Source organism: Geotrypetes seraphini, chromosome 6, assembly GCF_902459505.1.
Source record: "Geotrypetes seraphini chromosome 6, aGeoSer1.1, whole genome shotgun sequence".
In the NCBI taxonomy this organism is placed as follows: domain Eukaryota; kingdom Metazoa; phylum Chordata; class Amphibia; order Gymnophiona; family Dermophiidae; genus Geotrypetes; species Geotrypetes seraphini.
In genome coordinates, this window is record NC_047089.1 from 117,980,215 (window position 1) to 117,993,062 (window position 12,848).

The window sequence follows — 12,848 nt, forward strand, 5'->3', positions numbered from 1 at the left end:
CCGCTGGGGGACTCCGCAGGTGGATCTGTTTGCCTCCCCGGAGACTCGCAAACTACCCCTGTATTGTTCTCGGATGTACTCCCTGGACCGTCTGGAAGCCGATGCCTTTCTTCTCGACTGGGGAGGGAGGTTCCTTTACGCGTTTCCTCCTTTTCCCCTGATCTTGAGGACGTTGGTTCGTCTCAAATCATCCAGAGCCACTATGATTCTCATTGCGCCTCGGTGGCCTCGTCAACACTGGTTCTCCCTGCTTCTTCAACTCAGTGTCAGGGAGCCTCTGCTTCTACCTGTGTTTCCCTGACCGCTTGGTTCCTTTCCCCTTGACTTCGGTCCAGGTTTCTCAGTCGGTGAGGGAAGTTTTGGAAGCCTCGCGCAAGGTCTCGACCAGGCTTTGTTATTCCCAGAAATGGACCAGGTTTTCCTCCTGGTGCTCTTCGCGTCATCTGGACCCGGATTCGGTCCCGGTGTCTTCGGTGCTGGACTACTTGTTACATCTGTCTAATTCTGGCCTGAAGACGACATCTGTTCGGGTGCATCTCAGTGCCATTTCTGCTTTCCATCGTCACTTGGACGGACGTTCTCTTTCGCTTCATCCTCTGGTGACACGTTTCATGAAGGGTCTAATCAATGTTTGTCCCCCTCTGAAGCCTCCTCCCGTCGTTTGGGATTTGAATGTTGTCTTAGCTCAACTGATGAAACCTCCCTTTGAGCCTATCGACAAGTCTCTCCTGAAATTTCTTACTTGGAAATTGGTATTTCTGATTGCCCTCACATCTGCTCGACGATTAGTGAGCTGCAAGCTTTGGTCGCGGACCCACCTTTCACTGTGTTTCATCATGATAAGGTGGTTCTCCGCACCCATCCTAAATTTTTACCTAAAGTTGTGTCTGATTTCCACCTCAATCAGTCCATTGTCCTTCCTGTGTTCTTTCCTAAGCCCCACTCCCATCCTGGCGAGACGGCGCTCCACACGCTTGACTGTAAGAGGGCGTTGGCATTTTATCTCCAACGTACCAGGCCTCATCGGAAGGTTCCTCAATTGGTTTTGTCCTTTGATCCTAATCGTTTAGGACACCCTGTTTCCAAGCGCACCTTGTCCAACTGGTTGGCTGCTTGCATTTCTTTTTGCTACGCTCAGGCTGGTCTTACGCTCCCGGGTCGAGTCACGGGGCATAAGGTCCGGGCGATGGCAGCTTCGGTTGCTTTCCTCCGATCTACTCCTGTGGAGGACATATGTAAAGCTGCCACTTGGTCTTCGGTTCATACGTTCACCTCCCACTGCTGCCTGGATGCTTTGTCCAGAAGCGACGGCCGTTTTGGCCAGTCGGTGTTACGTAATCTGTTTTCCTAAATTGCCATCCTCCCACCTGCCCTTTTTTGGTTGGCTTGGAGGTCACCCACATGTGAGAATATGCTGCCTGCTTGTCCTGGGATAAAGCACAGTTACTTACCGTAACAGGTGTTATCCAGGGACAGCAGGCAGATATTCTCACAACCCGCCCGCCTCCCCGGGGATGGCTTCTTTGCTAGTTATGGAACTGAGGACCACGAGGTGGGATGCGCCCTCTAGTGGGTGAGAAGGCATGCACATGCGTGGTGCAGTGTAGCAAACTTGAAACTTCAATCAAGTTTGCTTGAAAAGCTGTCCGCGCTGGGGCTCCGTAGATGACGTCACCCACATGTGAGAATATCTGCCTGCTGTCCCTGGATAACACCTGTTACGGTAAGTAACTGTGCTTTTTTTGCTCCATAAGATGCACCTGACCATAAGACACACCTTACATTTAGAGTAGGAAAACAAGAAAAAAAACCATTCTGAACCAAATTGAATACTAATATATACCAGGCTCTGCACCCTGTTCCTTTCATTTTTCATATACACACAGCAGATATAAATTCTCAAAACTGACACATTTTGATCAGTAAATTGAAAATAAATTCATTTTTCCTACCTTTGTTGTCTGGTGACTTCATGACTCTCCTTCCTTTCTTCACTCAGGCCCAACAATTGTCCCTTTCTATTCCCTCCCTCCCTCCCGAGTTCGTGCCCCTTCCCCCTCACTGTCTTACAGCCTTTGTCCTTCGTCCTCCCTCTCATGTCCTGAGTTCGTGCCTCTTCCCCCTCACTGCCTTTCAGCCTTTGTCCTTCGTCCCCCATGTCCTGAGTTTGTGCCTCCTCCCCCTCACTGCCTTTCAGCTTTTGTTCTCCCTCCCTCCCTGCGGCGCTGAAGCCTGCTTTCGTCTCTCCCTGCAGCGCCAAAGCCTGCCTACCCGTCACTGATGCCTCCTCCTCTGTCCCCGGTCTGCTGCTGCGCCGCAACTCCAGGAAGGTAAGGGAAGGGCCAGCATGCAGTGATTGCACACTGTTGGCCGACAAGCCTTCCCCCGATGTCAGAAGTGACGTCAGGTGAAGGTTTGTGGGCTGGCGACGTGCAATTGTTGCACACTGGCCCTTATCTTACCTTCCTGGAGTTGCGGCGCAGAGGTGGCGGCAGGCAGGCGGGGTGGGGGGGGGGGGGAATTGGCCCATATACCCCCAATGAGCGGGACATTAAAAAAGGTGCGATGGGGTGGGTGGGGTTATTTTAAAAAGTTATCTTCGTGGCATAAGAGACGCTTTCATTTCCACCCACTTTTGGGTGGAAAAAGTGTGTCTTATGGAGCAAAAAATACAGCATCTCCGCACAGTCCTCCAGTAAAGTATTCTTTCATTTCTCAGCAGACCTCTCTTCTTCAGCATCAACCAATGCCTCCACAGCAGAAGAGCCAGGAATTCTAATTCAAACATTTCCTCGCACCAAGGAAGACTGGAGGACTGTGCTTATCCCTCAACCTCTGAGCCCTTACTAAGTTCTTTCTCCAACAATGATTTTCCATGCTGTCCACTTTTCTTTTTGTGTTTCAACATAGTAACATAGTAGATGACGGCAGATAACGACCCGAATGGTCCATCCAGTCTGCCCAACCTGATTCAATTTAAATTTTTTAATTTTTTCTTCTTAGCTATTTCTGGGCAAAAATCCAAAGCTTTACCCTGTACTGTGCTTGGGTTCCAACTGCCGAAATCTCTGTTAAGACTTACTCTAGCCCATCTACACCCTCCCAGCCATTGAAGCCCTCCCCAGCCCATCCTCCACCAAACAGCCATATACAGACACAGACCGTGCAAGTCTGCCCAGTACTGGCCTTAGTTCAATATTTAATCTTATTTTCTGATTCTAGATCCTTTGTGTTCATCCCACGCTTCTTTGAACTCAGTCACAGTTTTACTCTCCACCATCTCTCTTGGGAGTGCATTCCAGGCATCCACCACCCTCTCCGTAAAGTAGAATTTCCTAACATTGCCTTTGAATCTACCACCCCTCAACCTCAAATTATGTCCTCTGGTTTTACCATTTTCCTTTCTCTGGAAAAGATTTTGTTCTACGTTAATACCCTTCAAGTATTTGAACGTCTGAATCATATCTCCCCTGTCTCTCCTTTCCTCTAGGGTATACATATTCAGGGCTTCCAGTCTCTCCTCATATGTCTTCTGGCGCAAGCCTCCTATCATTTTCGTCGCCCTCCTCTGGACCTCCTCAAGTCTTCTTACGTCCTTCGCCAGATACGGTCTCCAAAATTGAACACAATACTCCAAGTGGGGCCTTACCAATGATCTGTACAGGGGCATCAACACCTTCTTCCTTCTACTGCCTCTCTTTATACAGCCCAGCATCCTTCTGGCAGCAGCCACTGCCTTGTCACACTATTTTTTCACCTTTAGATCTTCGGACACTATCACCCCAAGGTCCCTCTCCCCGTCCGTGCATATCAGCTTCTCTCCTTCCAGCATATACGATTCCTTCATATTATTAATCCCCAAATGCATTACTCTGCATTTCTTTGCATTGAATTTTAGTTGCCAGGCATTAGACCATTCCTCTAACTTTTGCAGATCCTTTTTCATATTTTCCACTTCCTCTTCGGTGTCTACTCTGTTACAAATCTTGGTATCATCTGCAAAAAGGCACACCTTTCCTTCTATCCCTTCAGCAATGTCACTCACAAACATATTGAACAGGATTGGCCCCAGCACTGATCCCTGAGGGACTCCACTACTCACCTTTCTTTCTTTCGAGCGACTTCCATTAACCACCACCCTCTGGCGTCTGTCCGATAGCCAGTTTCTGACCCAGTTCACCACTTTGGGTCCTAACTTCAGCCCTTCAAGTTTGTTCAACAGCCTCCTATGAGGAACTGTATCGAAGGCTTTGCTGAAATCCAAGTAAATTACATCTAACATATGTCCTCGATCCAGCTCTCTGGTCACCCAATCAAAAAATTCAGTCAGGTTCGTTTGGCATTCAGTACGGGTTGCTACCCTACTGCATAGCATCAGCACCCACAGTATTCCTGCTCCTTTTAATTCAACTAGTCACCTGCTACATTATTAGCTAAGGCTGTACTGACCCTTCTCTGGTCAAAAAGTGATGCAAGCCTCTTCAAAGCTAGCAGAACAATGCAATACAGTGTTTTCCTTAATCTCCATTCCATCAAATCTGCTTAACTTGGAGATCTCTACGCTTAAGTCTCTTCCTCTCTGCCAGCAATTGCAACTTTCCACAATAATGTTCCAGTCTGCACGCCCTCATCTTTTGAATGCCACTGAATTATTTCCAGCCTGGACATTCCTGTAATATAGAGCTTCTTATTCACATTTCAGCAGGATTAAACTACCATGATTCTCATGGCTCCATAATAACTGAAGCAACCCTCATTACCTTTACTTCTTCAGTTCAATGTCCTGGAGCCCATTCCTCTTCAAACCTTTCAATTGTCTGCACTCAAAATGAATAATCCCTTCTTACCAATCTACAGTAAAGGCACCATACAGCCTCATTACTGGCTCCATTTGGTTGATAATTTCCATCTCTCTCTGTTCCAGTGTCGACCACCATAACTTCATCAACTCTCCACATGATAATTCTACCGCATTTTGTGCACACAGGTTACCTGCTGGTATTGCCTAAAGAACTGGACTTGAAACATATATCCTATATTGTCAATGCTTCATTACCCTTTTTTTCTCTTACTCATACTAAAAAAAAAAAAAAAAAAAAAGAAGAACATAAGAATTGCCGCTGCTGGGTCAGACAAGTGGTCCATCATGCCCAGCAGTCTGCTCATGCGGCGGCCCTTAGGTCAAAGACCAGTGCCATGAGTCTAGTTCTGGTTCAGCGGGAACTTGTCTAACTTTGTCTTGAATCCCTGGAGAGTGTTTTCCCCTATAACAGCCTTCGGAGGAGCGTTCCAGTTTTCTACCACTCTCTGGGTGTAGAAGAACTTCCTTATGTTTGTACGGAATCTATCCCCGTTTAACTTTAGAGAGTGCTCTCTCGTTCTCGCTACCTTGGAGAGGGTGAACAACCTGTCTTATCTACTAAGTCTATTTCCTTCATTATCTTGAATGTTTCAATCATGTCCCCTCTGTCTCCTCTTTTCAAGGGAGAAGAGGCGCAGTTCTCTAATCTCTCACTGTATGGCAACTCCTCCAGGATTTGAGGAGACAACAATCAGCAAAACTTCAATACATGCTTCACGTCTCTTATCAGTGCCGGAGAGGTGGCCTTTCAACACATATTTCAAGTCTTAAGCACCGTATAAATATCTCTGGGTGCCAACTATCCAATTACCTGTCTCTTTGCTTTCTCACTTCATGAAAGGGCCTCATGATGTCAAAGCCTCCAATCCAATCTCTTCCAGTTGTTTTAAACCTACAAATAATCTTCACATGTTGAAGTCCCCATTTTAAGAACCTCTGACTTCATCTCTACGGCACATTATTTAAACAGTAGTCTTCTATTATTGAATCCCTTCTGTGCACAGATACAGTGAAATTCAGTCTCTAATACATGATCCACTTTACACCTTTCTCAAGATAGAGTTCTTCTCACTCATATCAACTTCCTATTAGAGGTAGCCTTCAATATTCATCTCAGCCACTCTATAGAGGTACTGAACTTCTTCTCCAGACCTTATTGTCTTCCTGGGGAAGTGTACTTCAGTTATTAGACTGTAAACCTGCCTTAGCTTGTTGCCTGCATTGAACTACACTTTTCCAAACTACAGCTCATCTGTTACTGTCCTTTAATCCCAACAGACGAGGAACTTCAGTGACCAACAAAGTCAACCTCATTGTCAATGGACCGCATATCATGCTGCTGGGCTGCTACTGGACAACACATGAATTAGTAGTGATGCCAGGCCAGCCTTAGTAGTAATTCCATTTCTCTTCTATTGTAGCCATTTCTGAAGAAGACTGTTAAGTCCCCAAATCATGTTTTCACATCCCATGTGTTATCTGGAGCCTAATTCCAGATGAGATACTTGGTTTGACCAAATAGTTCTAAAATAAATAAAACCTTATTCCCTATTTAATCACCAACTCCCTCCATATCACTCACAATAGCTAGGAAGTCCCATCTGTGAGAATATGGACCTGCTTGTGCTGGGATAAAGCACAGGTACTTACCTCTAACAGGTGTTATCCAGTGACAACAGTCAAATATTCTCACAACCCTCCCACCCAACTGTTTTGCTTGTACCACAGAGAAGCAATATATCAAATGCATTCATAATAAGACACACAAGTGTCTCTTATACAGTGCCTGTTACTGTCATGTCTTGTTACACCCAGTCCTCAAACAATCTTGCACGAGTTTGCAGATGGAGAAAGGGAACATGCCATTTTGTCATACTATGTATTCACTTTTTTTTTTAAATTGTTTAAAGCTATTTTCAAGTTTGATAGTTCAATTTGTGCAATATGGTAAACCACTTTGTGTTTAGAGCATATGTGTCAAACACAAGGCCCGTGGGCCGAATCTGGTCCGCCTGGTCTTTTTTATATGGCCCGGGGCAATGCTCCCGAATTTCCCTTTCTCAGAGCCCAGCATGTCCTCCCTCCCTGGTCTGATGTCGCTGTCACGCCGGAAAGTCTGCCGGCTTCGGCAGCGATTCGGTGGTGGTGTTCATTGCTCCCCCTCCTGCCTTCTGTCCGCCGCGGTCCACCCAGGTGGAAAACAGGAAGTTGCACATCATTGGAGACAGACTGCAGCAGGCAAAAAAGCAGGAGGGGGAGCTACGTACAACACTGCCGAATCGCTCAGGCCAACAGACTCCTCTGCTTGGCGGCAACAACGGATCAGTGCCGGAGGGAAAGACACGCCGGGCTGTGAGGAGAGAGGGACCGGCGCTGGAGGAAAAGGCATACTGGGCTGTGAAGAGAGCGAGATGAAGGGAGAGAGGTTGGACCTGGGGTAGTGTGGAGAAAGAGGGAAAAAGATACTTAAAGGGAGAACCATTGGGAAGACAAAGGGAGAAATGGTGGACCTGGGGGGAGAGAGGAGGCAGGCAAACAGGGGGAGAGATGGGATGGGAGCAGTTTGGAAGAGAAAGGGAGAGAAGTTGGATCTGGAGATGGAGAATTGATAGGTAGCTGAAAATTTAAAAAGGAGAAGGATCTGAGAGAGGGTGAGATTTGAGTGGACAGAGGCAGAAAAGAAAAAAGGAGAAAAGTTGAAAGGGAAAAAATCAATATGTTGGAGACAGTGACTGGAGCAAGAGAGAAGAGGAGAAAAAAATGGACAGCAGACACTGGAAAGAGAATTAGAAGATAAACAAAATCAGAAAGAGAAACTGAGACTAAAAGCAAAATGACTAGACAAAGGTAGAAAAAAATAATTTTATTTTCTATTTTATGATTACAATATGTCAGATTTGAAATGTGTATCCTGCCAGAGCTGGTGTTAGACAGCAAGTGTGAACTAGGACCTAAAAGGTTAAGTCTTTTTATTTATTTTGTAGCTGGCTTGAGGTTGGAGAGGTTGTATCCTTATACTTCTAGACCGGGGGTCGGCAACCTGCGGCTCCAGAGCCGCATGCGGCTCTTTTCCACCTTTGCTGCGGCTCCGGTAGTGTGTCACGCAGGCATGCAGCTTAAGTCCAGCGTCGCGGGGGAAATAGCCATGCTGAGCAGTGAGCTCAGCACATACACAGATGAAAGCCTTGCTTGCTGATTGGTCCGGCGGCCCCGCCCCGCCGGACCAATCAGCAAGCAAGGCTTTCATCTGTGTAGTGCTGAGCTCACTGCTCAGCATGGCTATTTCCCCCGCGACGCTGGACTTGTAAGGTGCCTGAAAAAGAAATCATCCTGGCCGGGGTCGGTGTCATGCTCCGGAGATCTACAGCCTTCCTATCTCCCTCTCCCTTCTACCTGCTTCCGGCCACACCCCCTGCTCCGCGGCTCTCTTCGGCAACTCAGCAGCAGCGATCGACACAAGCTTCTGACGTCGGGGCCTACCCTCTGCGAGTCCCGCTTGTTTCAACTTCCTTTTTCCACAAAGGCGGGACTCGTAGAGGGAAGGCCTCGATGTCGGCAGCTTGTCTTGATCACTGCTGCTGACGAGTTGCTGAAGAGAACCGCGGAGCAGGGGGGTGTTGCCAGGTGCAGGTAGAAGGGAGAAGGCCAGATGCAGGACTCGTGGGTGAGGGAGCAGAAGAGAGAGAGAAAGAGAGAGGGGAGGGAAACAAAAGGAAATATTTCATACTGGGCTGGGCCGGAGTGGAGGGAGGGTGGAAAGATTCTGGCTACCGGGTGCAGTAACAAAGGAAAAGGGGGGAAAGCTGAAAATGGAGATAGTGACACAAAGAAGAGAAAGAGTAAGCAGGACCTACTGAATAAGGATAGAGATACAGAGGGGACATGAAGAGGAGGTGAAATAGAGACATAGAAGTAATGCTGAAAAAGTGTGTGGGGGGAGATAAAGACATTGAAAGGGCAAATGGTGAACATGGCGTAAAGATAAGGACAGAGACAAATGAAGATTCTGAAAAAGTGGTGAGATAGGAATATAGGTGAGATGGACACAAAGAAGGTGATGCTGGAAAATAGGTGGAATGGTAATTCTGACAGACACAGAAGGGAAATGCTGGATCAAGGAGAGATGGGGCTCAGGCTGGATGGAATGAGGAGAAATGCCTTGTTGGCCCGGAACGTCCTCTCCTACGTCAGAATTGACGTCAGGGAGCGGAATGCTGGTCATGGCAACACTTCTGCAGGGAAAGCTTGGGACGGCGGTGGCTTGGGGGCTGTTCCCCGATTGCGGTGGCAGCAAACCGAGTGGCTTGGGGGACGGCACGGAGACAGAAAGAAGGGGGAACAGGGAGACAGAAAGAAAAAGTTGGGGGAGAGAATGAGGTCTGGAGGAGAGGAAACATACAGGAGGCTGAAAGAAAGGAAGAAAGATTGGATGCACAGTCAGAAGAAGAAAGTGCAACCAGAGACTCATGAAATCACCAAATAGCAAAGGTAGAAAAAATGATTTTATTTTCAATTTAGTGATCCTGTATATAGCATTAAGATAAGAAACAATATATGCAGTGTTAGATTTGTTTTATAATGGTTTTGCGGCTCCAAGTTTTTTTTTTCTTTTCGAAAACGGGTCCAAGTGGCTCTTTATGTCTTAAAGGTTGCAGACCCCTGTTCTAGACTAACCCCCTCCTTTGCTGGCGCACAGCATGGGTTTTGGCGGTGGCAATTGATCCGACACTCACAGAGGTTTTGCTGGGACCCACGCTGTGCATCAGCAAAGGAGGGGGGTAAGTATCTTAATAAAAATCCAGCCCACGATTTAGCCTGTGTTTTAGATTTTGGCCCCTTATGTGATTTGAGTTTGACACCCCTGGTTTAGAGAAAGTTGTTCCCTGAAGATAGCAGTTTACCAGTTACACAAACCTTTTTGACTCTTCTTTGGAGGAGTTTTACATCCTGTCGCAACTACTATATAACACTAGGGGATGATAGCATGAGAATTATCTGTGTAGCATCATCCATCTGTAACTGGTGAAATTCTGTCTCATTAGCATACTTGTTGTAGGAGCAATGCTTTGTCCTTAAGTCATATGAAAAAAATGTTACTTTATAAGCTTTTCATTTCACATTTTTTTAAGACCTATCTTAAGCTGGCATAACTTTTAGAATATCATTAAAATGTTTGTGCATAGGAGAAGTCTTTCCAAATCTGAACTCAAGAAGAATTATGAACTTAAATACTGTTGGTTGTTGCCTTTCCAAGAAGGCTCACGATAGAAACTAGTATCTGAGACAGTAGTCCTGTCCAAGGGCACGTGGCGTGGCGGTAGGCGAGGAAGGATTTGAATCCTGTCTTCCCTGGTTGGTAGCCCAATGTTCTAATACCTAAGATATTTGTTGTAATCCTGTTACCTCTGAGATTTTAATAATTTCATTTGTATTATCATCGCAGACCACATTCTTTTTTTCATAATTTATATTCTACATATCCTAAAAATCTATGCGGATTACAATTATTTAGGTACTCAAGCATTTTTCCCTAACTGGTCCCAGTGGGCTCTCACTCTAATGTATCTGGGACAATGGGGATTAAGTGACTTGCCCAGGGTCACAAGGAGCAGTGCGGGATTCGAACCCACAACCACAGGGTGCCAAGGCAGTAGCTCTAACCACTGCACTACACACTCCCACTTCTGTGTATTTGCTAATTTTAAAGTGCCAATCAGTCATCTACGTATGACATAAAATAGTAGCTGTTAGACTCCTTGAGAGGAAAAGTCATCTTGTATGTGAGGCTATAGCAGTGGTGTGCTTCCACTCTAGGGATTAGTGTTATATGGGTAAGTGGCCAATTGATCATATTTATGTTTTTAATGTATAAACAATTATTTAACAAGATGCATGGATGTATTGATAGGAGGTATATAGGTCAAATTGGTCATCCTTGTATGGGATTCTGCAAGGATCTGCTTTATCAGCAGTGTTGTTTAACATTACCTGCTTCCATTATTATAATAATAGTAATATCTTTATTCTTCTATACCGCCGCAATCTAACAACTTCTCAGCGGTTTACATCAAAGAGAGACTGGACAATCAATGAAGTACAAAATACAAATAGTAACAATACAGTATATTTCTAAAGGATAATCAGAATAGAATTATTGCAATTAAAGAATTATTACAATTAATGTAATTTCTATTTAGGAGATGTATCTATCAAATAGTACAGTTTTAATTTCTTTCCGAAAAGCACCGTAGGTCATCTTAGCTGCACTAATGTAATTACCAAACCAGGACTGCTATTTACTTACTTGAAACATAAAAGTCCTATCCAAAAATGACCTGTATCTACAGCCAGTGATCTTTGGATTGGTAAATAAATTACAATTGCTGGTTCTCCTCGGGGGGTTACATAGCACAATGTAAGACAAAAGATAGTCAGGGGCCTGTCCCCAAATCAACTTAAAACAAATACAAGAAAATTTGAATATTACTCTTGCCTCCACTGGTAACCAGTGCAGCAATCTATAGTAGGGACTAACGTGATCTCTTTTTTCAGCCCAAATATCAGCCAGACAGCCGTATTCTGCACTGTTCTCTATTTTCTCATTGTTTTATTTTTTTTTTTAGGTATTGCGTGCTTTAGGGCTTAGGTTTTATCTGTATGTAGACGATATTCAATTTTTGATCCTCGTTGAAAAATCGCAGGATGAAGCGGTTTCATATCTGAATGATTGTTTTGATGTCATTCAGGAGTAGAAGGCTCAAAACCATCTAAAATTGAATGTTTCAAAAACTGAAGTATTATTTTTAGGCGGGCTACAAATAATTTTAAATAAATAAAATAAATAAACTAATAATTACAATGACCCCAAAACATTGATTTTTCACTGACACTGGTACAAATCTTTTTTAATGTAGGCTGAAGAACAGTTGAAAATTGTTGAAGAGCAAAGAAAAATTCATGAAGAAAGAATGAAGCTAGAACAAGAGAGACAGCGCCAACAGAAGGAAGAGCAAAAAATGATCCTGGGCAAGGGGAAATCCAGGCCAAAACTGTCCTTTTCACTAAAATCTGTAGATTAAATTGGTACCTTTGAACTTGTAAAAAATCAAAATGAAAAACTGTATGATGGCTTCATGTTGAAGTGGGATTTTTGTTTTGTTTTTTTGTTAGCTTGTTCTGATAGGGGCTATGCTCTGAATTTCTTAATTTTTTTTTCTTGAATAGTATTAGGTCACATCCTTACCAGATCATTGTTGCATTTTTAAAGAATTATGTCAGCCATTTTGATTCTATAAACCAATGATCTTATACACATTAGATCACTTTATAAATTGATATAAATGATCTGGTAAGGTTTTTACTGACCCACTGATCTCAGAGATATGCTCTGTTTAATACTGGTCAGTTCATATGCTGGTTTTTCCTCATTTAAAACAAAATATTAATTCTTGGTACTTGAGTCTACAAATTTCCAGGGTGGGCCTCTGTGTTGTATAGTTAAATTAGTATCCTGTGATACTGTTGCGCTTGATGTTCCTGATACAGGTAAGGATACCAATAGATAGCTAAATGTGTGTGTGTGTATGTATGTGTGTGCATGTATATATACATATGCATCTATATCTATGAGGGGAAAATATAGATATAGATACATATAATTTATGTAGTTTCTGTTGCATTTTTATTACTTTGAAAAACGCAGCCAGCATTTCCAATTCTGTAAATAAACTAATTTACTCAATAAAGTTGTCTTAAATGCATAATTTTACATTACTTTCTGGTGTATTTTTCTATATGTTTAAAAAAGTTGGTATGACTGGCACAGAAAAGGACAGAACACACCAAAAGCAATACAGCAAAAAACCACAAAGGACCTCAATGAACAGGAACTTGTCTTTATTGACCCAACATGAGCTGTGTTTCGGCGTACAATGCCTGCATCAGAGGTCAGCCAGTGAGCAAAGTGAAAGTTAGAGAATGACATGGT

General features: G+C 44.2%; 1 protein-coding gene across 1 annotated transcript in view; it reads left to right on the forward strand.

The window, feature by feature from the left end:
• The window catches only part of ARGLU1 (arginine and glutamate rich 1), a 326,061-nt gene extending 313,432 nt beyond the window's left edge, over positions 1 to 12,629 (forward strand). Inside the window, 1 exon segment of the mRNA XM_033948664.1 lies at positions 11,776 to 12,629. Coding sequence (XP_033804555.1) covers positions 11,776 to 11,940 — 165 coding nt within the window. The 3' untranslated portion in view covers positions 11,941 to 12,629.
• The last annotated feature ends 219 nt before the right edge of the window (positions 12,630 to 12,848 follow it).